Here is a 27489-nt window from a genome sequence, read left to right as displayed (position 1 = left end):
AAAAAAATATTCTTTGGTCTGAGGAAACCAGGATTTCACTCATGGAAAGAATTTTGAGTAATAGCTGCAAAAGATTAAGTAAATAATGCAAATACTTCTATGAATGTGACAATTCTTTTTATTTACGATATTTATTTATTTTTTGCTTGGTTTCGTTTATTTTTAAAATGTTTTAAAGAAAATTAGAATTTTAAAGATCATTTACTTTCTCTTAATACATGTCTACAAAATTTAAAAAAGATAAGTTTTCTGAAAAAAATTGTACAACTTTTAATCTTGGGATGTTCCATACAATGTAATATTATGGATGCATCCTCCCTTGGACTTAAAGGTTTACTCCTGCACTGGGTATTGGGTTTAATGCAGGTGAACAAGCCTGTCAGTTTCCCTTTAACTAGTTCACTGCCCTAGATCGCATAAGATGTTACCACTGGGGTTTTAACTGCATTAAACCTTCTCTTCATTACCCACCAAGGATCTTGTGATGAACTCCTTTACTACACTAGACCACCAGGGTTGTTATCATGAACTCCTTTAGTACAATAGCCCACCAGGTATGTTATCATGAACTCCTTCACTACACAAGCCCACCAGGGATGTTATCATTAACTCCTACAGAGCCCTACCCACCAGGGGTGTCATCATGAACTTCTACACTATGATATCCCACCTGGGATGTTATCATGAACTCCTTTACTATGCTGTCCCACCAGGGATGTTATCATGAACTTCTTCCGAACCTTACCCACTAGAGATGTTATTATGAACTCCTTTAAATCCCTAGACCACCAGGGATACTATCAATAAATCATTTAGAACCCTACCCACCAGGGATCTTATTATGAACTCCTTCAGAACCCTAGCCCACCAGGGATGCTATTATAAACTCCTTTACTGCTTCAGATCACAAGGGATGCTAGCGTTAAGCCCTTATACAGTCATTAATAAAAAATATAAGGTGTAAGTTGCACATAAATGATGTAAGAGGGGCCTGTTATTTTTGCACAGGGGCTCTCCGTTGTCTGTTTTGGGGTTCGTTCATAGACTTTTACCATAAACATGTACATTTGGATTTTTAATAAACATTTAAGATACATTGAAACAATAAAATACGTTTGTGAAAGTTCACGTACCCTTTAATTCTGCACAGTAATGACATTTATCCGACGTACAGGGTTACAAGTTATATAGCCTAACATAAAAAGCTACTTCTACAAAGGTATGCTAAATTAAAAGAAGGTGGAAAAAAAAAAAAAAAAACAAAGACCTATATGACACCAGGAAGGAGGGTGGTTACACGTGCTCATCTGAGCTGCATCTACTTCTGCATAGAGGAGACTGAAGGGTGAAGTCAGCTCATCATGACCATTTGGCTTTCCGTTGCTTTCTACCTATTTGTCCAAAGTGAGTATTTTATTTTATGTTTCTCCGTTTTCTGTACAACCATTATCTCTTTCTATGGATTTTCTTCATTCTTTAGGGAGAACTCCACCTTTAATTAACATTGGGTCTGTAGTCAGCAAGTTAAGGGTTTATTTTCCCGCTTAAGACATTGATGACATATTGCTAGGATTGGTTACAGTATGTTCTCACAGTTGTTGGGCAAGTCCAGACACTTAACGTAGGTATCCAAGAGAAAATGAATGTCGGCACTCACCAATCTTCCATTCTATTTCTTCTTTATTTACAATACTCACATATTACAAGATACAGGACATGGGGGGGGGGGGACTGGGGGTACCACAAGGCTAAGGACAAGGTCCAGACACTTCTACCTACCTTATTTGAGCAATTGCCAGGAGTCACAGCATTTTATATACCGTATTTTGAACCCAATAGTGGACTTCAACCTACGGACCTCCAGATGTTGCAAAACTACAACTCCCAGCATGCCCGGACAGCCCTTGGCTGTCCGGGCATGCTGGGAGTTGTAGTTTTGCAACATCTGGAGGTCCGCAGATTGAAGACCACTGCATAGGAGGTAATACTCACGTGTCCCCGCCGCTCCGGACCCGTCACCGCTGCCCTGGATGTCGCTCCATCGCTGTCGCCGTGTCCCCGTCGCGCCGGAACGTCTCTGCTGCCGGCCGGGTATCCTCGCTCTCCGTCGCCGTCATCACGTCGTTACGCACGCCGACGCATGTACGAGACGACGAGATGACGAGGAAGGAGAGCGCCGGCCATACAGGGGATCCCTGAACGGAGAAGACACCGACGAGGCAGGTAAGGTCCCTCCCGGTGTCCTGTAAGCACTAACCCGGCTATTCAGTCAGGCTGTTCGGGACCGCCGCGGTGAAATCACGGTGGTCCCGAACAGCCCGACTGAACAGCCGGGTTAGTGTCACTTTCCCTTCAGACGCGGCGGTCAGCTTTGATTGCCGCGTCTGAAGGGTTAATACAGGGCATCACCGCGATCGGTGATGTCCTGTATTAGCCGCGGGTCCCGGCCGTTGATGGCCGCAGGGACCGCCGCGATAGGGGTGTATTCGCCGTATAAGACGCACCGAATTTTTCCCCCCAGTTTTGGGGAAGAAAAAGTGCGTCTTATACAGCGAAAAATACGGTAAACTTTTCACGTGTCATCCAGACATGTCAAAAGTTTAGATCTTAATGGGTCTTAGTTCTGAAACCCATTGTTATAACTATATAGTCTATCTATGGAGCGCATCAGTCGGATCTGATGGCTGGGCAAGGAGTGAAGCTCTCTAGCGTGTGCTTTGCCTGATTATAACTAACAATCGCAGCGGGTGTCAGGAATGAGACCCGGTGCGTTGAAAATTTTTGATATGTCTGGACAACATATGGAAAGTTAATGGAGGCCATTTGTCATTTTTGTCTTTGGAAAGTGTGTTTTGAAGTCTCTTTGGTTTTGCTTATGTGCGATACATTTATCCTTCTATCAAGGGATAGATCAATTTGATAAGTTTGGCGCACATAAGCAAAAAACAATAAATCACCTCACGACACCATTTTGTATGTTTCCTCCTCTACTCTGCGACTCTTCTGCACAAAAAAGTCGCAGTTGCTACTTTTTGTGAGACTTTTTAAAAGTGCCCTCCAAAGGCAGCTTTGTAAGGGTGCATTCACACCACGATCCTTGAATACGGTGACTGGATCCGGCTGGGAGATGTGAAGATCGGGCGCTCCTGTATCCCAGCCGGACCCAGCTCGCATCTCATTCATTTGAATGAGCCGACCAGAGTCAGATAGTGACTCCGGTCGACTCAATTTTGCCCCATATCCGGTTTTGTGAACAGACTGAAAACCGTGGAGTCACATAGGGGGAGATTTATTAAAACCTGTGCAAAGGAAAAGTTGCCCAGTTGCCCATAGCAACCAATCAGATCGCTTCTTTCATTTTGCAGAGGCCTTGTTGAAAATGAAAGAAGTGATCTGATTGGTTGCTATGGGCAACTGGGCAACTTTTCCTCTGGACAGGTTTTGATAAATCTCCCCCACAGTGACTCCGGTCGACTCATTCTAATGAATGAGATGCGGGCCAGGTCCGGCTGGGATACGGGAGCACCCGGTTTTCACATCCGGTCACTGTATTAAAGAATCATGGTCTGAATTCACCCTAAGCCATGTCTGACCTGCCTTAGGTTTGCCATTTTTTGGAGGGCTTTGCAACTTTTTTTTATCGCAAAAGTAGCATAAAAATAAAGTGCTTAGTGTAGGTGTAAACCCATCACATTATGTTATGGCAGATCATCACTATATTTCCTAACATTATGATTTGTGGTGGGTGGTGGGGGGGCAACATATAGAACCTTGACCAATCCGGGGAACAAATTGCAGGAAACTACAGCACAGCCCAATTCACCCACCAGCAGCAGGGAAAACCTATGAAGGTGGTGAGGTGCATACGTAATTTTGGGGGGTCCTTGTGGATGGATCTCCACTGATCAACAATATGGGTGGCAAGGTGGCAGTCATGAGTTCATATCTGGCCAAGTGGGTATGTTCTCCCCATATTTGCGTAGGTTTCCTCCAGGTTCTCAGGATTTCTCTTGAGGGTATGTTCACACGGGCGGATTTTGCCACCATTGACCTCAATGGGTCTGTAGAAAATCTGCAACAGAGGCTGATTTACAGATTTTCCTTCAGACCCATTGAAGTCATTGGTAGCAAAATCCGCATCAAATACGCTGCGGAAATTCTGCAGGTAATCCATCCGTGTGAACGTACCCTGAAACATAGTCGTAGATTATTTTGGAAGTTAGATAGGAAGCCCCATTAGGGACAGGGACTGTGGGGAGTAATGAACAACACCGTGGAATGTGTTGGTGCTACTGTATATAAAATAATTATCATTATGATATGAGAATATCTTAGTGATCTACCATTAGTAGTAATGGCGGGAAAAACTTTCATCATTAGACGGTGTTGATGGTTGTAACAGGTAAAAATGAAAAAAAAAAAAAAATTTAAAAAATAATAATAATAATAATAAGAAAATAAAATAAGAAATATGCAGAATTTTATATTATCTGACTAGAGAGCCGAGGTTAATCAAAGTCAACATTTTTGTGTGAGGCAGTGTTTTTTTTTTTTTCAAACTGTGTGCCTCCAGCTGTTGCAAAACTACAACTCCCAGCATGCCCAGACAGCCTTTGGCTGTCTGAGCATGCTGGGAGTTGTAGTTTTGCAACAGCTGGAGTCACACTGTTTGGAAAAACACTGGTTTTAGCTATATAGAATAATCTAAGATAGAGGGAAATTGACTGTGAATATTTGGAATTTACAAATATTTTAGAATTTATTTGTGATCATTTTGGGGCCTCATGTATTCAGGGTTGCTGCTTAAAAACTCAGTATCGTGCTAAAATGATTGTATAATTGTCCACCCATTATAACTTCCATTGTTCACAGAGGACAATAAATAATTTATGTCTGGAAAAGGGAATTTCATTGATTTCATTTGCGCAAAAAAAAAAAGAAAAAAAAAAAAAAGGGGGAATTTTAGATTTATATATAAATTTGCATATTTAACGTATTTTCGAAGTGCATTAGTCTCCCAGTACTAATATAAGCCCTGTTGTAAATACCCTTACAATATCGTTTACCTGCTTCGTAGTGACATAAGTCAGAGGAATGCCTACGTTATTTACAGAAAATTTAACTGTACTGTAGCTAATGTAAATTATAGGGGTTTTCCAGCTACATAGCTTAAATGCCATCCTTACAGCAAACCCCATACAAGCGTTGCTGCTTGTACACATTGGCCGACATTTATCATTGTCTTTAGACTGTTTTTTGGGTCTACAAGAGGCACAAAAAAGGAGCAAGCAGGGTTTATTTGCGCCTTTTTTGTTTACACATTTCTGCTGATTTTGAGTTGCAATCCACTGATTTTGAGTTGTGATCCACTGATTTTGACAATACACATGATATCGAAGGGATTTATGAACTGCGCCTTTTGTAACAAGGTGCAAAAAAGGCGCAAAGCCACTGAAAAGTCTCTAAAAGTACACCAGCCCAGACCTGGCGTAGCTTTTTAGTGTGCCTTTAATGTGAAGAGAGAAATTTTAGAAAATGTGACCTGCGCAAAATGTATCAAATGCTCGGTGAACATTTAATAAATCTGGTGCTCCTACACATTACTAGTGTTGAGCGGCATAGGCCATATTCAAATTCGCGATATTTCGCGAATATATGGACGAATATTCCTCATATATTCTCTAAATTCCCATATTCGTAATATTCGCGTTTATTTTTCGCATATGCGAAAATTAGCATATGCAAAAATTAGCGTATACAAAAATTAGCCTAAGCGATAATTCGCATATGCGAAAATTAGCATATGCTAATTTTCGCATATGCAAAAATTTTCACACCAATCTCACACAGTAGTATTAGAGCCTTCTTTACACCAAACAAGCTGGAAGCAGAGAGGGAAGATCACTGCGATGTGTACTGTGTAAAAAAAATAAAAATAAGACGAATATTCGTAATTGCGAATATATAGTGCTATATTCGCGAATTCGCGAATAAGCGATATTCGCGAATAAAATTTGCATTGCGAATATACGCGAGCAACACTACACATTACCAGCACACAAAAAAAAGGTGTAAAAAAATGCTTCACTTACACCTGCAATCATAAATGTGGGCCATTGTAGTATAGTGCAATGCATACACGGTCATGGCGCTTTCCACAGTTGCATAGGTGCTCTATTACAGCGCCAAACGCAGAACCGTATTATAGCCGTTTTTATTATGCATTAGGTTGGGTTCATAGTATTTTGGTTAGAATATTTAGAATATTTAGCTTGTCACAGAAGAAAAACTGTAAAGTTTTTTCTGTGTTAGGGTATGTTCACATGGTAGAACGTCCTCCCGGTAAAGTTCCGCGCGGACATTCTGCAGACAGCGGGCTCTGGCAGAATATGCTGGCACTAGGACCGCTCGGAATGCGCTGTCTCCATAGACAGAAATGCATTCTCGAGTGGATTCCACTGAAAGAATTGGCTTATCAAGTCTTTAGCGGAAGCCAGAATCAGGATGTTTCTGCCGTGGTCTACCACTGGTTTAGAAGCGGTGGGAAAACCACATGCGGGGCAAAAATGAGCCGATCGGAGTCAACGTTTCACTCCGGTCGGCTCATTGAAATACATTACATACATTGCATACGGCAGGGATACAGGAGCGACCGGTTTTAGCTCCCCCCAGCCGTATGCGGTCCCGTATTGCCTAAAACGGGATGTGAACCCGGCCTAAAGAAAGAGGTCATGTACAGAAATGTAAATAATAATGTATAATAAATAAAAATAGCTAGTAATAATAATAAAACCTAATAATGACATTAAAGCTGCGCAGAACCCACATTTATAGGGATTCGAAATAAAGTATCCTGCACACAACCATATTACATACCGGTATCTGTGGGATAGGGATTTAGGCCTTTATACAGAATCTGTGAAACACACTTGTGGTGTGCTGCATATGATGTGGTGCTGCATATGATGATGTATTATAAAGGCAAGGCAATAGTCACACTGTGTTAGTATATACAGTGGTCCCTCAACATACGATGGTAATCCGTTCCAAATGAAACCATCGTATGTTGAGGGATACGTGCAATGTAAAGTATAGGACAGTGGTCTACAACCTGCGGACCTCCAGATGTTGCAAAACTCCAACACCCAACATGCCCGGACGGCTGTCCGGGCATGCTGGTAGTTGTAGTTTTGCAACATCTGGAGGTCCGCAGGTTGAAGATCACTGGTATTGGAGGTTATACTCACATGTCCCCGCCGCTCCGGACCGTCACCGCTAGTCACCGCTGCCCTGGTTGTCGCCTTTTCATCGCTGTCACCGCGTCCCCAGGTGTCCCCGACGCTCCGGCAAGGCCTCTGCTTCCCCGGCATTCTCGCTCTCCGTCGCCGCCATCACGTCTCTACGCACGCTGCTCCTATTGGATGACGGGACGGCGTGCGCAGCGACGTGATGACGACGATGGAGAGCGCCGACGATGCAGGGGATCTCGAAGAGGACGCGCCGGAGCCCCGAGGACAGGTAAGTGATCGTCAGCGGACCACTCGGGGCACCGTAAACGGCTATCCGGTGGCAGGTGAAGCAGTCTGCGCTGCCGGATAGCCGTTTATGCGATGGCCCCGACATACAAAAGCATCGTATGTTGATGCTGCCTCTGAGAGGCCATCGCATGTTGAAATTATCGTATGTCGGGGCCATCGTAGGTCGTGGAGGGGGGGGGGGGGGTCACTGTACAGGTAACATATCCATATACTACCAATTATCTAATGGTGGCCAAACAACTAGAGGGATATCCAGTTAAGCAAAATGGATCTGGGACCCTACGTTACTCCTTATGGCAGCCACATAGGACATGTTGCTACCTGTACATGTGGGCTGTTCCCAGTGCAATATATGGGAGTTATAGAAACAGCCAAAATTCGCTTTCACTGGAAAGAGTTGTGTGCAAGCATAGCCATCTCCCCTTATGTTCTAGACTGAATAGGTCATGGGCCCCATAACAAACTTCCACTATAGACTGGACAATGGTAAAGGTGTGCAAGAAGATGGGTTTGGAAGAACTGGCCTGGGAAGCAAGAATGGTGGTGAAGGTCCTGGGGTATGTGCTTCATGCTCAGCTGTACTGAGTCTGCTATATACTATATGTTAACACGGTATAACTATTACTTGCTTATTATAAAGCTATGGCCGTAGGGGAGGTACATATTACACAGGATCCAAACAACTTAATAAACATACGGGGAACAGGGTCAGAATAAGCTCCCGCTGCAATAGAGAAGATGAACAACAGGACAGAGTTCAATGGAGAAAGTATATTTCAAGCCCTGAGGAAGACAATTCTAATCTGAGGACTGGGCAAAGTAACTATTAAGAAATGAGATATAATAAAACCACTTATAATGTCGCCAGTATTACAGCACAGGCTTGGCATTGCCATGTTATACATGATTTTTTAAATAATTTTGTGGGCAGTATGTAATAATGCATTTCCCACATGGAAACCAAATGTAGCTTTATTTAGGATTTATTTTGAGAAAATGGTGTCCAGTTGGGAAAAGCCATTTAACTATTGCCAAGGGTTTGACCTTGGCCACTGGGCAGCCCGGCATGTGTGAACCTGCAGAAGCCACTGCACGACCCTCTGTAACTATATTCACTAATGCTTCCGTCTGGGCACCATGGAAATTATATTTGATTTTTCTGAATGATCAGAACTCCTGAATATCATTGTGTTATCATTAACTCTTTATTATTTGCTTATTATACAGATATGGCCTTCGGGAAGATGAATATTACACAAGAGCCAAACTTAAATACAACTGAGGGGAACATTTCCAGAATAAGCTGCCACTGGAATAGTGAAGATAATGAACAGGTCAGAGTTCAATGGAGAAAGTATATTTCAAGCACCGAGAAAGAGAATGGGGCCGCGTTATGTTCTGTGAGGACTGAGCAAAGTAACTATTCAGAAGTGAGAAATAATAAAATAACTTGTAATGTGGCCAATAACACAGCACAGCTGACCATAGAGGGGGTTACAGAGGATGATGGGGGGCTGTATGTCTGTGAGGTTATCATCGAAATACCAAGACTGAATAAAGCAAAAGGGAGCGGTACACGGTTAAATGTCCAGCATTACAACGAAGGTAAGTAATCAGAAATGTATATATATAAAAAATAAAAAAAAATCAAGTACTGCATCAAAGATGGCTCTATATGACAGATTATCTTTAAAGTGTACCTTAACAAAAACTATTTATATAATGTAGATAATACTATTATAAATATTTGCAATATACATTGGTTAAATGTATCTGTGAGAAGTCCAAATAAAGGAAGTGTGGGTGAAGAAGCAGGGCTCTGTGCACTGAGGACAAGCGGGGCCCTGTACACTGAGGGTAAGCAGGGCTCTGTATACTGAGGGCAAGCAGGGATCTGTGCAGTGAGGACAAGCAGGGCCCTGCACACTGAGGACAAGCAGGGTTCTGTACTCTGAGGACAAGCAGGGCTCTGTACACTGAGGACAAGAAGGGCTCTGTACTCTGAGGACAAGCAGGGCTCTGTGCACTGAGGACAAGCAGGGCTCTGTACACTCAGGACAAGCAGGGCTCTGCAATGAGGACAAGCAGGGCTCTGTACACTGAGGACAAACAGGGCTCTGTACAGTGATGACAAGCAGGGCTCTGTACACTGAGGACAAGCAGGGCTCTGTACACTGAGGACAAGCAGGGCTCTGTACACTGAGGGCAAGCAGGGCTCTGTGCACTGAGGACAAGCAGGGCTCTGTACACTGAGGACAAACAGGGCTCTGTACAGTGATGACAAGCAGGGCTCTGTACACTGAGGACAAGCAGGGCTGTGTACACTGAGGACAAGCAGGGCTCTGTACACTGAGGGCAAGCAGGGCTCTGTGCACTGAGGACAAGCAGGGCTCTCTACACTGAAGACAAGCAGGGCTCTGTACACTGAGGACAAGCAGGGCTCTGTACACTGAGGACAAGCAGGGCTCTGTGCACTGAGGACAAACAGGGCTCTGTACAGTGATGACAAGCAGGACTCTGTACACTGAGGACAAGCAGGTCTCTGTACACTGAGGACAAGCAGGGCTCTGTACACTGAGGACAAGCAGGGCTCTGTGTACTGAGGACAAGCAGGGCTCTGTACACTGAAGACAAGCAGGGCTCTGTGCACTGAGGACAAGCAGGGCTCTGTGCACCGAGGACAAGCATGGCTTTGTACACTGAGCACAAGCGGGGCTCTGTACACTGAGGACAAGCGGGGCTCTGTACACTGAGGACAAGAAGTGCTCTGGACACTGAGGACAAGCGGGGCTCTGGACACTGAGGACAAGCGGGGCTCTGTACACTGAGGACAAGCGAGGCTCTGTACACTGAGGACAAGCAGGGCTCTGTACACTGAGGACAAGCAGGGCTCTGTACACTTAGTACAATCTGGGCTCTGTACACTGAGGACAAGCAGGGCTCTGTACAGTGATGGCAAGCAGGGGTTTGCACACTGAGGACAAGCGGGGCTCTGTACACTGTGGACAAGCGGGGCTCTGTGCACTGAGGACAAGCGGGGCTCTGTACACTGAGGACAAGCGGGGCTCTCTACACTGAAGACAAGCAGGGCTCTGTGCACTGAGGACAAACAGGGCTCTGTACAGTGATGACAAGCAGGGCTCTGTACACTGAGGACAAGCAGGGCTCTGTGCACTGAGGACAAGCAGGGCTCTGTACAGTGATGACAAGCAGGACTCTGTACACTGAGGACAAGCAGGGCTCTGTACACTGAGGACAAGCAGGGCTCTGTGTAAAGAGGACAAGCAGGGCTCTGTACACTGAAGACAAGCAGGGCTCTGTGCACTGAGGACAAGCAGGGCTCTGTGCACCGAGGACAATCAGGGCTTTGTGCACTGAGCACAAGTGGTGCTCTGTACACTGAGGACAAGCGGGGCTCTGTACACTGATGACAAGAAGGGCTCTGGACACTGAGGACAAGTGGGGCTCTGGACACTGAGGACAAGCGGGGCTCTGTACACTGAGGACAAGCGGGGCTCTGTAGACTGAGGACAAGCAGGGCTCTGTACACTGAGGACAAGCAGGGCTCTGTACACTTAGTACAAGCTGGACTCTGTACACTGAGGACAAGCAGGGCTCTGTACAGTGATGGCAAGTGGGGCTCTGTACACTGAGGACAAGCGGGGCTCTGTGCACTGAGGACAAGCGGGGCTCTGTACACTGAGGACAAGCAGGGCTCTGCACACTGAGGACAAGCGGGGCTCTGTACACTGAGGACAAGCGGGGCTCTGTACACTGAGGACAAGCGGGGCTCTGTACACTGAGGACAAGCGGGGCTCTGTACACTGAGGACAACCAGGGCTCTGTGCACTGAGGACAAGCGGGGCTCTGTACACTGAGGACAAGCAGGGCTCTGCACACTGAGGACAAGTGGTGCTCTGTACACTGAGGACAAGCAGGGCTCTGTGCACTGAGGACAAGTGGGGCTCTGTGCACTGAGGACAAGCGGGACTCTGTACACTGAGGACAAGCGAGGCTCTGTGCAGTGAGGTTCTGTGATATGTCCCAGACTCACACATCAGGATGACTGACAAGCCAGGAGCCTGCCAGAGCCCTGCTTATCCTGCCTTCACTACCTGTATTTGGACTCCTCACAGAGATCCACAGGCAATAGCTGCAGGGACAGCATTTTTTCACCCAAAAATCTACAACCCTTTAACAAGAGTGTCATTGTTTTGGAAAACAAAAAAACGATTTTTTAAAATAATCTTTGACATTTTTCTTTCTAGCCTATTCCTAGTGCCCTGCAGGGTATTATTTTTTAACCAAATTTGTCTGGAGAAAGCATTGTAAATGGTAAACAATGATCAGTCATAACATTTTAACCACCTGACTAAGACATTGACTCCCCAAAACTTCTATAGTTGCATAACTTGCATAGTCAACACTCTTTGTCATCTTACTCAAACTATGCCTATAGGAAAAGAAATTCTTGCAGTGTGGCAGAGCATAATGCTCTTGAAAATGCCCTTGCCATAAAGGGAGGGGTGGCTTGGTTTGCAACAATGTTTAGGTAGGTGGTACATATCACAAGTATCACCACATGAATGCAAGGACCCAAGGTTTCCTAGTAGAACATTGCCCACAGCATCAGACTACCTCCACCAGCTTGTCTTCTTCTCATAGTGAATCCTGGTGCCATATCTAATTTCTATGTGCCCCTTTTAGGCTGGTGGACAGGGACCAGCATGGGCACCCTGATTTGTCTATAGCTACACAGTCCCATACACACCAAGATGTGGTGCATTGTGTGTTCTGACATCTTTCTATCATAACCCGCAGTAACTTCTTCAGCACTTTGTCCTATAGTAGATCTTCTGTGGCAACAGACCAAATGGACTGGCCTTCACCTCCCACATAAGGATATATATATACAGAGGGTAGGCAGCACAACCATGTATTCCAGCAAAATCTTGGATTGCAAGCAAGGATAGCAGTCCCAATCGCTGACTGCACAGATAAACCAAAATGCAAAAATACAGCAGCACACCCAGTAATAAAGTGCAAAAACGTGGGATTTATTTAACCCATATCAGATGCGACGTTTCAATGGCATCCCGCCATCTTTTTCAAGCCTTGAAGGCTTCAAGGCTTGAAAAAGATGGCGGGATGCCATCGAAACGTTGCATCTGATATGGGTTAAATAAATCCCACGTTTTTGCACTTTACTACTGGGCGTGCTGCTGTATTTTTGCATTATATATATATATATATATATATATATATATATCCTTAGGAACAAATCATCCTGTCTCCAGTTCACCAGTTGTCCTGCCTTGTACCACTTTTAGTAGGTAGTAACAAAGGCCACACCAGGAACACCCTTAAGACCTGTCATTGTGGAGATTGCTCTGAGTTTTCCTGACATTTTTCCTGCTTCCAACACATCAAAAATGGCCTGTTCACTTACCGTCTAGCGTATCTCACCCCTTATCAGGTGCCATTGCCCTGAGGTGAGTGATGTTATTTACCGTACCTGTAGGAGATTTTTCATGTTACGGCTGATCAGCATATATGCACATAGGTTGTACAGTAGCTTGCAACACATAAAGGCATGGCCTAAATCTCAATCCGGGAAACCACACAAGCTCAGAGGTTTCTTTGTAAACATTTAATTATTTTTTCATCCACCTTTTTATATTAATCTAGATATTTTGTATTAAACGGATATTAACCCCTTAAGGACTCAGCCCATTTTGGCCTTAAGGACTCAGACAATTTAATTTTTACGTTTTCATTTTTTCCTCCTCGCCTTCTAAAAATCATAACTCTTTTATATTTTCATCCACAGACTAGTATGAGGGCTTGTTTTTTGCGCGACCAGTTGTCCTTTGTAATGACATCTCTCATTATATCATAAAATGTATGGCGCAACCAAAAAACACTATTTTTGTGGGGAAATTAAAACGAAAAACGCAATTTTGCTAATTTTGGAAGGTTTTGTTTTCACGCCGTACAATTTATGGTAAAAATGACGTGTGTTCTTTATTCTGAGGGTCAATACGATTAAAATGATACCCATTATTATATACTTTTATATTATTGTTGCGCTTAAAAAAAATCACAAACTTTTTAACCAAATTAGTACGTTTATAATCCCTTTATTTTGATGACCTCTAACTTTTTTATTTTTCCGTATAAGCGGCGGTATGAGGGCTCATTTTTTGCGCCATGATCTGTACTTTTTTTTGATACCACATTTGCATATAAAAAACTTTTAATACATTTTTTATAATTTTTTTTTTAATAAAATGTATTAAAAAAGTAGGAATTTTGGACTTTTTTAATTTTTTTTCGTTCACGCCGTTCACCGTACGGGATCATTAACATTTTATTTTAATAGTTCAGACATTTACGCACACGGCGATACCAAATATGTCTATAAAAAATGTTTTTTACGCTTTTTGGGGGTAAAATAGGAAAAAACGGACGTTTTACTTTTTTATTGGGGGAGGGGATTTTTCACTTTTTTTTTACTTTTACTTTTACATTTTTTTAATTTTTTTTTACACTTGAATAGTCCCCATAGGGGACTATTCATAGCAATACCATGATTGCTAATACTGATCTGTTCTATGTATAGGACATAGAACAGATCAGTATTATCGGTCATCTTCTGCTCTGGTCTGCTCGATCACAGACCAGAGCAGGAGACGCCGGGAGCCGCACGGAGGAAGGAGAGGGGACCTCCGTGCGGCGTTATGAATGATCGGATCCCCGCAGCAGCGCTGCGGGCGATCCGATCGTTCATTTAAATCGCGAACCACCGCAGATGCCGGGATCTGTATTGATCCCGGCACCTGAGGGGTTAATGGCGGACGCCCGCGAGAGATCGCGGGCGTCGGCCATTGCCGGCGGGTCCCTGGCTGCGATTAGCAGCCGGGATAAGCCGCGCATGACACGGGCATCGCTCCGATGCCCGCGGTTATGCTTAGGACGTAAATGTACGTCCTGGTGCGTTAAGTACCACCTCACCAGGACGTACATTTACGTCCTGCGTCCTTAAGGGGTTAAATTACTTTAAAGGGGTACTCCGGTGGAAAACTTTTTTTTTTTCAAATCAACTGGTGCCAGAAAGTTAAACAGATTTGTGAATTACTTCTATTAAAAAATCTTAATCCTTCCAGTACTTATTAGCTACTGAATACTACAGAGGAAATTATTTTCTTTTTGGAACACAGAGCTGTCTGCTGACATCATGACCGCAGTGCTCTTTGCTGACATCTCTGTCCATTTTAAGAACTGTCCAGAGTAGGAGAAAATCCCCATAGCAAACATATGCTGCTCTGGACAGTTCCTAAAATGGACAGAGATGTCAGCAGAGAGCACTGTGGTCATGATGTCAGCAGAGAGCTCTGTGTTCCAAAAAGAAAATAATTTTCCTATGTAGTATTCAGCAGCTAATAAGTACTTAACATTTTTTAATAGAAGTCATTTAAGTCTGTTTAACTTTCTGGCACCAGTTGATTAAAAAAAAAAAAGAAAAAAGTTTTCCACCGGAGAACCCCTTAAAACAATGTAAGTGTTCACATGTTCTATCTAATGCTCTAGAGATTTATGGATATTCCCTGCCTACAGTATATATCAGAATGTGAAAATCCTGAAATAGTATTCCTGTGAATAACCACAACTTGCTTCAGTTTTAGTTGCAGATATCAGATTTCTGTACCTGATTATCCTTATTATTATTCCCATACTGATAACGGTGCACTGCCTCTACTGCAAGAGGAAGAAGAAAAAAGGTAATTAGCCATAAACTGTGGTACTTTATCTTATCTTTATAGTGAATGCTCATCTTTACATCATTCTACATATGTCCAAAAGTCTGCGTAAATTATTTCATAATAAATCTCTATAGCGGTCAGAGTCCTATATCTGCACTTCATCAGGATTCTTTTTTATCTGCACAGCTTTGTCCAGCATGGGCTGATTGGTAAACGTAAGAGAAAACTAAAACTTGGCAAACGCATAACAACTCAATGGGATCCTAGATATTGTGGATCCTGTATAACTTACTATATGAAGTGGAATTCCTACCTAGTTTCACCAATCCAAAGTAAGATTCACACATCCAAAACTAAGGAAACTGCATCTCCGGATTCCATCTGTACTGTTCCATTCCAAAATTTTTAGGGGAATTGAAATGTTTGGAAAGTAGAACAACTTTTGCAAGACTAAATAAATAGATGGGTGATTCTTTAGGTTTGGGTTAAAGGGGTACTCCGCTGCTCAGCGTTTGGAACAAACTGTTCTGAACGCTGGAGCCGGCGCCGGGAGCTCGTGAAGTCATAGCCCTGCCCCCACGATGCAAGTCTATGGGAGGGGGCGTGACAGCTGTCACGCCCCCTCCCATAGACTTGCATTGAGGGGGCGGGATGTGACGTTATGAGGGTGCTGGGCTATGACATCACGAGCTCCTGGCGCCGGCTCCAGCGTTCGGAACAGTTTTTTCCAAACGCTGGGCAACGGAGTACACCTTTAAGTAATGCTTACTGTAGATTTGCTCAACTCTATTAAGAACAATGAAGACATTTCATACTTATAAGTTAGAACCGTTTTCGATTACAGAATAGTTAGTGTAACAATATTTAGATGTATACAGTGACATCGGCTATCCCTCAACACTGATGTTAAAACCGAGACATTCGCCAGTGTATCCTTATATGAAGGACATACCAGAGCCCGCACACCAACGCCAAGGTTTCTCAAATGGCACGGGACCTAGCACTAAATCTACCTGTGTGTGATAAGCAAAACCAGGGACCAATGGGCAATTACGGCAGCATTAGGTAGACTCACAGAGTCCTCCCGGGTACCCTCCAGCGTGGCTAAGCACACATACAATGGGAGGAGGGAGGCAAATTGCAAGCCCCACCTAAGTTGGCTAATATAGATGCATGGCCTCACAGGTGAACCTTAATGCTGCCTTTGGGGTTGAGCACCTCCAGCCATTTGAGACCACGTTTTTTGTTGTTGTTTAAATTTTATACTTGGAGGTGTGTAAACTCCATATGTAATGTGCCTTGAACATTTTCCAGGCAGCATTAAGGTAGCACCTGTGAGGCCATGCACCTATATTAGCCAACTTAGGTGGGGCTTGCAGTTTGCCTCCCTCCTCCCATTGTATGTGTATTTAGCCATGCTGGAGGGTACCCGGGAGGACTCTGTGAGTCGACCTAATGCTGCCGTAATTGCCCACTGGCCCCTGTTTTGCTTATCACGCACAGGTAGGTTTAGCGCTAGGTCCCGTGCCATTTGAGAAACCTTGGCGTTGGTGTGCGTGCTCTGGTGTGTCCTTCATATAAGGATATACTGGCGAAAGTCTCAATTTTAACATCAGTGTTGAGGGATAGCCAATGTCACTGTATACATCTACCACAGTAGTGCACTTAAATTCCTGTATTGTATTGTTCTAATTGTTACATATCCACACTGTCTATCTGGTGGAGGATTCTATTGTGGCACTTGTAGTCCGCTGCAGGCATCCTCCATTGTATGCATTTTTATGCTGGGGATCGCCCCTAGCAATGGACTACAAGGGCAGGATCTGCTCCCCCAGTATAAATGCACAACCGCATTTGGGGTTGAGCACCTCCAGCCATTTGAGACCACGTTTTTTGTTGTAACAATATTTAGGGAATGTTCTATTTAGAAGCACGTAAAAATGCCCCCGATTTTATATATATGAGAAAAAAATATTAAGTTCTATTGCATATTTTTATTACTGAGATGCGTAGTATGTACTTTAGAGTAGAGCCCTGCATCAGGATTGGGATCCTGTGGGTCGGTAATGAGGTTGTTGCAGGCGATCACAGAACACACAGCGGGTCCCTCAAAATCCTGCGTAGTCCCACAAACCTCGAAATGCCACAGCGGCTGATGAAATGGGACAAGGGGGTGATGAAATGGCAAAAAGGGGTGATGAAATGGCACGGCGAGGGAATGAAATTTATTCTAAAAGCTGTGACAAAATGTGGGAGTAGACGGTATTGGACACATGTTGCAGGAGTTGGCGGGATTAAGAATATATGTAGAGGCAGTCCATGTGGCTGCAATGGGGCACTTATGTAATCCATCCCAGTTTGGGCTCATCCCTTTTAGCACTGGTGTTTTGAGAAATTGTGCAGGATGTCCCTCTACAGGACTACATTGTTAGTAAATAAGGGGCATTGATCATGAATAGTGAAGGCCCTATTGTCCTTAGTATGTAATATGAGGTCAAATTTGATCTTTGTAATAGGGCTCGCTCTCTTCTAAGTATGAATGATACCTAAATATCTATTTGGAACTCTTTGGAACATCCTGGCTTCATTGTTTACTTTGTCTATTCGCAAAAGAGCTAATATTTTAACAGGAATTGGGTCAGAGATGACTCAGCTACAGGTCAGTGTAACATACCCTTCAAGAACACACACATTGGCTTGCTCGATAACCACATTCATGAGAAACATCGAGGTGTGGAGACATTATTTAGGTCATCATATTAGATGCAGGTTCACAGGTGCATATACCCTGCTCCTGGTCAGTGCGGTTCAGTTTAGGCTTGACTTGTTATTTAAAAGCGGAACTTCGCCCCTAGACATCTTATTCCCTATCCTCCCTGCTGCACCCGGCATTTGTTTAGAGCGTCGGGTGCATCGCCCGAGGCTCGTGATGTCACTGCCACGCCCCCTCAATGCACGACTATGGGAGGGGGCGTGACGGGCGTCACGCCCCCTCCTATAGACTTGCATTGAGGGGGCATCACCGTGACGTCACGGGCAGGGCTTGGCCGTAATGTCACGAGCCTCCGCCCCTCATCGCTAGTCATCCAGCACGGAGCGAAGCATGGATGTCTGGGGTGCCGCAGCCGAGATCCCGGGGGTCCCCAGCTGAGAGACCCCCGCGATCAGACATCTTATCCCCTATCCTTTGGAGTACCCCTTTAATGTAGCATGAAAGTAGGGAAAACTTGTCTACCTTTGAGAAGCTACATCAGACAGATTCACATAAGTAGGAAATAAAATGTTTGTCCTTATGCTCAGCCCTCAATTTATGGATTTTAAATGACAAATCGTTGATATTTCCCCTTTATCACACCCCAAATAAATACAGGCCTCCTAACTAACAGGCCACATAATACATTCTGTAAGCAAATACAAAACCCAGACCATCACATATAGATACTCACCTCTTATTACATATAGATACTCACCTCTCTTTATTCATGTACACCCCTTCACTCCTGATGCCAAGGTCTAATTTACAGTGGTCCCTCAAGTTACAATATTAATTGGTTCCAGGACGACCATTGTATGTTGAGACCAATGAGCTCATGGGAGCTGTAAATCACTGTCTGTCTAGAGGATGGGAGCTTCTTCAGGGTTCTGTACAGGACACGCAATGTACTAAAAAAGTAAAAAGGACCCCCACCCCCCTTACTTGGTGTCCAAAGGAGCAGCTAACTGTGGCACAGGTAAAGAATAGTACAGAACATGTAGTACCTACCTGCAGGGGCGGACTGACAACATTCATGGCCCCCGGACCAAATAAAGCAAGGGCCCCCAGTTGGCTCCTGGCCGAACTGTTGCCCCGCCCCTATTCTACAGAAGTCCCTCCTCATACACCACATCTACATACAAAATAAAATTAAATATATATAACGTAGGTAAGATAATTTTCCATGACCAATAATACCTGTATATAAGGAGTAAATATATACCACCACACAAAAACTGGACAATACCAACATACTATACTGAATTTAACCACTATACACACAACAGAATTCCCCCATACAGTTCACAAATAGCGATAGATACCAGCTGTACATAGGATCTGTATACCATATAAGTGATTATATACAGGACCATATAGAGATAGACACCAGCTGTACACAGGATGTGTATACCATATAAATGATTACAGTTACATTTGAGGACTCACAATCAACATTTTTTCTGATCAGTGTTGTCCTTTTTTGTTTTCTTCCCTGTCCGCATCAGACCACCACGTCGACTTCTTCAAGCCAAAACATATGTAAGACAAACATGTTACACTCATTTTTACAGTGCCCTCCTCTACACAATCTCCCCATCTACAGGCCCCGAACTGTTATAATGCCCTCCTGCACAGTAAAAGGGAAGGTAGGTATGTAAGTAGGTGTGTAATTAGGTATCCTGGTATATAAGTATCCAGGTAACTAACTAGGTAGTTTGTCATTACATCACTTATTTTACCATAAAATTTATGGCAAAAGCAAATAACAATATTTGTGGGTTGAATTTATTATTTTTTTTAAGCAGCACAGTTTGCAAATTTTGGAGGGGTTTGTTACTACACAAAGATGAAACATTGGCCCAGATTTATCAAACTAACTGTGTTACAGAAAAAGTAGAGTGATTTTCCCACAGCGACCGATCACAGCTTTCACTTTACCAGTCAATTTACAAATTGGCTGGGGGATCAGTTTGCGGCATTGTCCCAGGAGGTACTTCGGCCAGCATGGCTTTCACCAGCATCTTCGCCACGCGCTCGGCGCCGCAATGTCAGTCCCCGGCAAGGTCCCTCTGCTTCCTGTTCTGGCGGGTTGGGGGGGGGGGGGGGGGGGGCTGTAGGAGGGGTTTGCATATGTTGCTTTCTGGTTTGCAGGCTTTAGTGGGGGAAGGGGATTCAGGTCCTCTGGGGTCACCTTCTGTTGTGTGGGGAGCTGGCGGCATGTCGGCGCGGTTGTCCAGGGTTGGAGGAGCAGCTGGCAGCGGGCTTGCAGCAGGGACACTTCCTGCAGCGGGTGCTGCGGGGGCCGGGGGCGGCTCGACCGGGAGAACCGGTCTCACTGACGGTCCAGTGGCGGGGACTTTGGCGGTGATGGCCACCTTGGGTGGTTGGGGGGGGATGTGAGGTTGGCTGACCATGCTAGGGGGGAGGTTTATGTGTGCTATGAAGGGCCTTTGGGGTCACACCTTAAGGCCGAGGTGTGGGAGAAGATCTGGAAGGGGAAGTATGTGGAGATATTTTCCCTGTTCCCCTTGGAAAAATGTAATCTTGATAGGGTTAAATCGGATGAGGGTAAGAAGAAGTTGAAGGAGGAGAAGGAGGAACGTTGGCGGTATCGTTTGATACCGCGGTCATTCTCTAACTGGCTCCAGGCTTTCGCAATATTGGTTAGCGTGGTGGGAGAGAAGGTGCCGGAGCACTGGTCCGGCCACTTCTGCTATATGGATGCCATTGGGGAGGCGTATCGCTTCTATGGCGGAACTGCTTGGTTGCGATACGATGAACAGTTTAGGCAACGGATGGCGGTGCGCCCTTCCTTGCAGTGGGACCACAAGGATATTGGCTTATGGATGCGGCTCATGGCTGCCCCTCGGAGTGGCCCACAGTCCTTTCGGGACGGCAGGGGTAGCTCGGGTGCTACCCAGGTGGGGGGCAGGCTCAAAGGGGTGTGCTGGCAGTTCAATGAGGGCAACTGCAAATTTGGGGAGGAGTGCCATTTCATGCATGAGTTCTCCAGGTGTGAGGGGGGGGTTCCCATGGCTTGTCCCACTGTTTTAGGCGGGGTGGAGGGAAGGACGGAGACTCTGATCTCAAGAGGGGCGATGCCGGTAGTGGTGGAAAGGATGGCGCCTTTCCTAGACCGGTACCCAAATAGGGTGGTGGTGGAATTGTTGCGGGTTGGGTTTTCGGAAGGTTTCAGGATTCCGAGTTTGGCGGGGGAGTCAACCGGGGTTCTGCGGAATTTGGTTTCTGCACGGCTCCGCCCTGACTTGGTTGTGGAAAAGTTGCTGAAAGAAGGGGAGCTGGGCTGGATAGCGGGGCCATTTGAGTTCCCCCCAATATCCGGATTGAGAGTTTCCCCGTTGGGTCTGGTGCCCAAGAAGGAACCTAATAAGTTCTGGCTCACTCACCACCTCTCCCATCCTGCGGGGGAGTCGGTGAACGATGGTATCAATCCGGCGCTTTGTGCCGTTTCGTATACGTCATTTGATGCTGCTTTGGTATGGGTCAGGGGTGTGGGCGGGGAGCTCTGCTTGCTAAGACAGATATTGAGGCTGCCTTTCGGCTTCTTCCCGTGCATCCTGACAGCTTCCCACTGTTGGGGTGCTGTTTGGAGGGGCGTTATTACGCTGCACCAATCCTGAAGGAGTGAGAGCTTTATTCCTCCGCCCGGAGGCCAGTTTCCAGCAGACATTTATGGAAAACCGCTGTAAACTGAAAACGGGAAAAAAAAAAACATCCCCATGCACCAAGAGACGACCAACCCGGGGCGGGCGCACCCGCCAAAAATTCCCGGTAACCATCCACAGGACACATCCCAGACCCCTCCAACGGCAACGGCAGCAAAACACCTGCGGCAAACCATGATACGGCAGGCAAAATGTAGCACGGAATCAACCTGAGACTCCCGCCAAACCCCCATTCCAAAAACAAACTGAACTGCTCGAAATAATAGCAAGAAACTGAACACTCCATAGGCAGGCAATAACTCCCCTAAATCCGGACGGATCTGCAAATCTCTCCCTAAATTCAGAGACTATATATCTAGCTCAAGGTCCGCTACAACTGCCAGTCACTAAGCGACCTAAGGACTGTTTGTATGAGACTGTTACTGTGCCGTGGATATTGCAAGCACTTCAGTAAAAAGTTATTCAAGTTCAAGTTCAATCTCTTTGTGGACCTTCAGTTATTTTATGCACCTATCGTTACTGGGAAGGGCGGCGATAGGCCGGAACATTGATTCAGCATACCAGCCCTCAGCCTGGCGTCACAAACTCTAGGGTTAACATTAACCCCTTCTATACCTATACCATACCACCACTACCATACACCCCCCAAGGGCTACCACACTGGTTTGGTCTGACATGGTGGCTAGGAGGAAGTGGAGGAGGGCTAGATCAGTGGCAGGATTGAACAGGGCATGGGCAAAGGTGAACAAAGTTGTGGGGAGGTTTGTGGCTAGGAATGGGGGGCTGGTGGTATGCCACAGGGAGCTAGAGTCGGGGAATCCCGACTTCATGGCAGCGGACAATGTTCATCTCAACGAACTAGGGATGGATTTGTGGTTACTAGAGATTCAGGAGGCGGTGGAGTGCGCAGTGAGCGTTTGGTGGAACGTGGGTGAGTAAGGGGTCACTCGCCCACGTTGTGGATCGGGCAGGAGAAGGATCTGGAGGCATCACTGTACTGGTGGAGTTTGGAGTGTAAAGTGGGGCGTGGAGGATACACGGCCCGGTGGTATGGTCCCTTTGGCCATGGAGGCCCAGGTAGGGATGCAGGCTCTGAAGAGGGTGCTCTTGGGCTAGGTGATGGTCAGCTGGGAGTAAAAGTAGGAGGCCCCAGAGATTTGATGGATGGTTGTGGAAAAACAAAGTGGACGGTACCTCTGGGTTCTTCTCCTGATAGTGTTATTGGTCCTAAAGGAGTTTAACTGTTATTTAATGTATGATGTTCATACAAGTTTATGTTTATGTTACAATGTTTTAGTTGTTTGTTAAATAAAATTTGGCTGCTGTGGCACCATAAAAACCGTGTCTGTCGTATTTGGGGGGTAAAAGTTGGGAATAAGATGTCGAGGCCAGGCAGCTAGAATCTCCCCTAGTCATGTAGGTGGGAAATTGAAAGCGTTATGATTTTTAGAAGATGAGGAAAAAACCAAAGTGCAAAAATGAAAAAGCCTTGAGTCCTATATTAAAGTTCTCTCACCATTTTAAGTCCCTATAGGGATCTGTCACATTAAACCTTTTGTTTGCAAACACTAAACAATGCTGTACTATAGCACAGCATTTATCATTGTTATTGGTGTTCTATTTATACAGGCTGCCTATATTCTTGGAGCGCCAATCTGAAGGCACTGAGCCAGGTAGGGCCCCTTCAGCCTTCCTATCAGCATGATTGGTGATGTCTGGCATTAGCCGAGAGTTCCAGCTAATGATTTATACAACACAGTGGGAGCAGGCACAGTGCGTACATGTACGCCTTGCATCCTTAGGTCTCATTCACACGGACAGATCCACAGCATATTTTACGCTGCGGATCCGCCTGCAATGTACCCTACAGGGTGCCTCCATCTGTGCCTGCTCATAGCAGCAATCCGCCACTATGAGCAGACATGCTTTGATGTGCGAGTCACCGCACGCATGCGCAGTATACTCACACACATTGTGGCTGCTCTCAGCCTATCTCAGGGTAAGTTCACACATCTGCTTGCATTATATCTGCAAGATCTGCTGTATATTTTCTGCAGCTGATTTTGCTACCTATTGAATACTGTACATGTGAATAGACCATTAGGCGTTAATGACAAATAAACAAGCAGTGTGTTCACATGTTGTCACCCCAAAGGGGTCACTTTCTCTCCTCCAGTGTCCACAGGTCACCAACAGGTCACATTACCGCACCATTTTTTGCCGCAATTTTTCCCACATATTTTTCTGGTAATGTGACCTGTTTGTGACCTGTGGACATTGGAGGAGGGAAAGTTACCCCACTGGGCTGCTACTTTACACACACCCCCAGCCCCAGGTTATACTCAGGGGGGAGAGAGGCAGGACACAGGGACATCACTCACCCTCACATGAATGGCCGCTCTGTGTTTCTGGGAGGCCTGTCAGCTCTCGGCCTCCGTCCTCTTCCTGTGGTGGGGGCGGAGCAATCAATTAGATATTTATATATACTTATACTTATATATACTGATATTTCCGCAGAGCAGGAGCAGAGTAGGGATATTTACATACAAAAAAAACATCAGCAGAAACTTGCGCTTGTCTGACTGGGGATCCAGGACAAGTGTCCTGGATTCTCAGCAGATGCAGCGGGCCTTTTACCCTGCCGGGCCCTCGGACCACGTCTGAATGGGCTGGCCGGTCAGTCCGCCCCTGCCTACCTGTACTGTAGGGAGGCGCTACCAGACAGGGAAAACAGTAAAAAAAAAAGTGTAAGTTTCCACTCACCCGTGCTGACAAAACTTCAATCTTTATTTAAATCCATTAAAACAGTTGCCTGGAGGGAGCGGTAGTCGGTGGTCAGAGGAAAGCCGACAGACTGGCCGGAGGCTGACATTTCCAAGTTTGCCTGCTTTCTCAAAGCCTACCAGACAGGAATTCAGTGCATACGCTTCAGTAATACTAGGTTTTTTTTTTTTTTACCAGTGAATGCCCATTTTGATTGGTCAGTTCTTTCAGCCATTGACATGTTTCACAGATCTGGACTGTCCGTAGCATTGTATGTTGAGTCTGGTTTTGAGTTACAATGGTCCAGAAAAGACCATTGTATGTTGAAGGATCACTGTACAACGTGGCACCCAGGAGATGTTCCTTCTCTTCCAAAAGTTTTTTCAGGAGCCTCCTGGACATTCTAAGTGCAAACAAGTATGATGTAAGGGCAGACACAGAATTGAGAGGGCCCCTATGTTCAAACTGTGAGTGAGTCCATTGTTTTCTAGCTTGAGACTGGACACCACTCATATGCCCTCCTTTGCACGAGGAACAAAATTGGTGGCAGCAGAAAGCCAATAGAGGCCCTTTAGATAGAAAATGTCCAGCACCAGGAAGGCAGATAAATTTCCTCTTTATTGTAGCATCAATAAAAATAGGGTACACAGAAAAAGTAGCCTATGCGTTTCGGGCTGTGGCACCCTTGGTCATGGCATGACTAAGGGCGCCACAGCCCGAAACGCACAGGCTACTTTTTCTGTGTACCCTACTTTTATTGATGCCACAATAAAGATGAAATTTATCTTCCTTCCTGGTGCTGGATATTTTTCTATTTTGCTGTCTGCTTACGAAAGGGAACGCCACCCAGCATGGGAACCAGAGGCGAGGGACGGAGCGGATACTTCACTATTCCCATAGAGGCCCTTTAGGTTGCAATTTTTTCTAACTATAACTTTAACCACCATAATATAATGCAAGGCTTACACACTGAGCATTACCAATGATTTGGGGGGAGTGCAGTGGGCTCCAACATGCCCACACATTGTGGGGACCTATCCAAGTGAAAGATATCCATAGCTCATGGGACCATTCGTCCTCATGGCCCTTGTGCAGCTTAATAATTAAAGGAGAACTCCAGAATAGGAAAATTGCCCGTCATACACCCGGCAGTAAAAAAAAAATAAAGATGTACATACCTTCCTTTGCTCCCCCCGGGGCCTCCGGTAACCGGCTCTGGTCTCCGCCGCGATCCTCTTCCTGGTTACCGGTGGTCGGCCGCTCAGCCTATCGCCGGCCGAGCCGGGACTTCTCTGCGGCCGGAGATTGGCTGAGCGCAGTATGACTCGCCGACCACCGGCAACCAGGAAGAGGATCGCGCCGGTTATCGGAGGCACCGGGGGAGTAAAGGAAGGTATGTATCTATTTTTTTTTTTTTACTGCCGGGAGCATGACGTGCAATTTTCCTATTCCGGAGTTCTCCTTTAGTTATGTACAACTCCACACACACAGTTGTACCATACAAGGAACCACATACGATAGATAATAATTTGCTGCATCATCAAACATATCTGGGAAATGTTCCTATCATGTTGCATGCAGAACTATTCCTCCCATCAAATCTGACAAAATTTGCAACCAAAGTCCCATATAAAACCTCTAATGCAGTGTTTCCTAACCAGCGTGCCTCCAGCTGTTGCAAAACTACATCTCCCAGCATGCCCGGACAGCCAAAGGCTGTCCGGGCATGCTGGGAGTTGTACTTTTGCAACAGCTGGAGTCACACTGGTTGGAAAACAATAATGCAAGCAGAGCCCCACTTGAATGAATAAAATACTAAATCGAATGAATAACAAACAATATATTATATTTTGTTTTAGAACTGTTCCTTGATCACATCTATGGAAATGTTAAAAGAAACACAACAAAGCCAAATAGGAAGTTGACCTCCCAAAGTAAGTTAAATTCTATGTGTAGATGGAGGATTTTTATTGTTTAAAGGCAGCGTCCACCCCTACAACTAACGTTTTTTAATGCCCCAATGCTACAAAATAAAAATGCAACTTTACACATAGTCTTAATTATGTTCTACTATTTTGTGTCTACAGCTCTTATTCAAACCAATATGTCTCCATGGTGACAGACTACAGTGTGATCCTGCCGTCACTCCCCTTTAACCTGTCCCCTACATCATTTTTTATATTGGACATTACCCTGTTTGTCCACTGTTATCCAGCAATACTATGTATTTGAGTCTCTTCCTGGATGAGCCACTGTCAACTATGCTGGCTTATAGAACAGAACCTTAGCCCAATTGGTGGGGATCCTAGAGGTAGAGCCCCTAACATATCAGACATTAACCCCTTAAGGACGCAGGACGTAAATGTACGTCCTGGTGAGGTGGTACTTAACGCACCAGGACGTACATTTACGTCCTGTGCATAACCGCGGGCATCGGAGCGATGCCCGTGTCATGCGCGGCTGATCCCGGCTGCTGATCGCAGCCAGGGACCCGCCGGCAATGGCCGATGCCCGCGATCTCACGGGCGTCCACCATTAACCCCTCAGGTGCCGGGATCAATACAGATCCCGGCATCTGCGGCAGTTGGCGATTTAAATGAACGATCGGATCGCCCGCAGCGCTGCTGCGGGGATCCGATCATTCAGAACACCGGACGGAGGTCCCCTCTCCTTCCTCCGTCCGGCTCCCGGCGTCTCCTGCTCTGGTCTGTGATCGAGCAGACCAGAGCAGGAGATGACCGATAATACTGATCTGTTCTATGTCCTATACATAGAACAGATCAGTAGTAGCAATCATGGTATTGCTATGAATAGTCCCATATGGGGACTATTCAAGTGTAAAAAAAATGTAAAAAAATTTAAAAGTAAAAGTAAAAAATAAGTGAAAAATCCCCTCCCCCAATAAAAAAGTAAAACGTCCGTTTTTTCCTATTTTACCCCCAAAAAGCGTGAAAAACATTTTTTATAGACATATTTGGTATCAC

The 27489-nt window shown here is 45.3% G+C and overlaps 1 protein-coding gene across 4 annotated transcripts in view; it reads left to right on the top strand.

The window, feature by feature from the left end:
* The first annotated feature begins 1324 nt into the window (after positions 1–1324).
* Positions 1325–27489, top strand: part of LOC130353847 (uncharacterized) — a 38716-nt gene continuing 12551 nt past the window's right edge. The window contains exons 1-4 of one of the 4 annotated variants that reach the window (XM_056555093.1): positions 1325–1404; positions 8766–9143; positions 15224–15319; positions 26365–26439. In XM_056555093.1, coding sequence (XP_056411068.1) covers positions 1362–1404; positions 8766–9143; positions 15224–15319; positions 26365–26439 — 592 coding nt within the window. In that variant the 5' untranslated portion in view covers positions 1325–1361. Of the gene's footprint in view, positions 1405–3466; positions 3603–4268; positions 4403–8765; positions 9144–15217; positions 15320–26364; positions 26440–27489 lie in introns of those variants that run through there. The other 3 variants (XM_056555092.1, XM_056555095.1, XM_056555094.1) reach the window with 3 other exon arrangements.

The sequence above is a fragment of the Hyla sarda genome, chromosome 1, assembly GCF_029499605.1.
Source record: "Hyla sarda isolate aHylSar1 chromosome 1, aHylSar1.hap1, whole genome shotgun sequence".
Classification (NCBI taxonomy): Eukaryota; Metazoa; Chordata; class Amphibia; order Anura; family Hylidae; genus Hyla; species Hyla sarda.
This window is presented reverse-complemented; position numbering and strand designations above follow the sequence as displayed.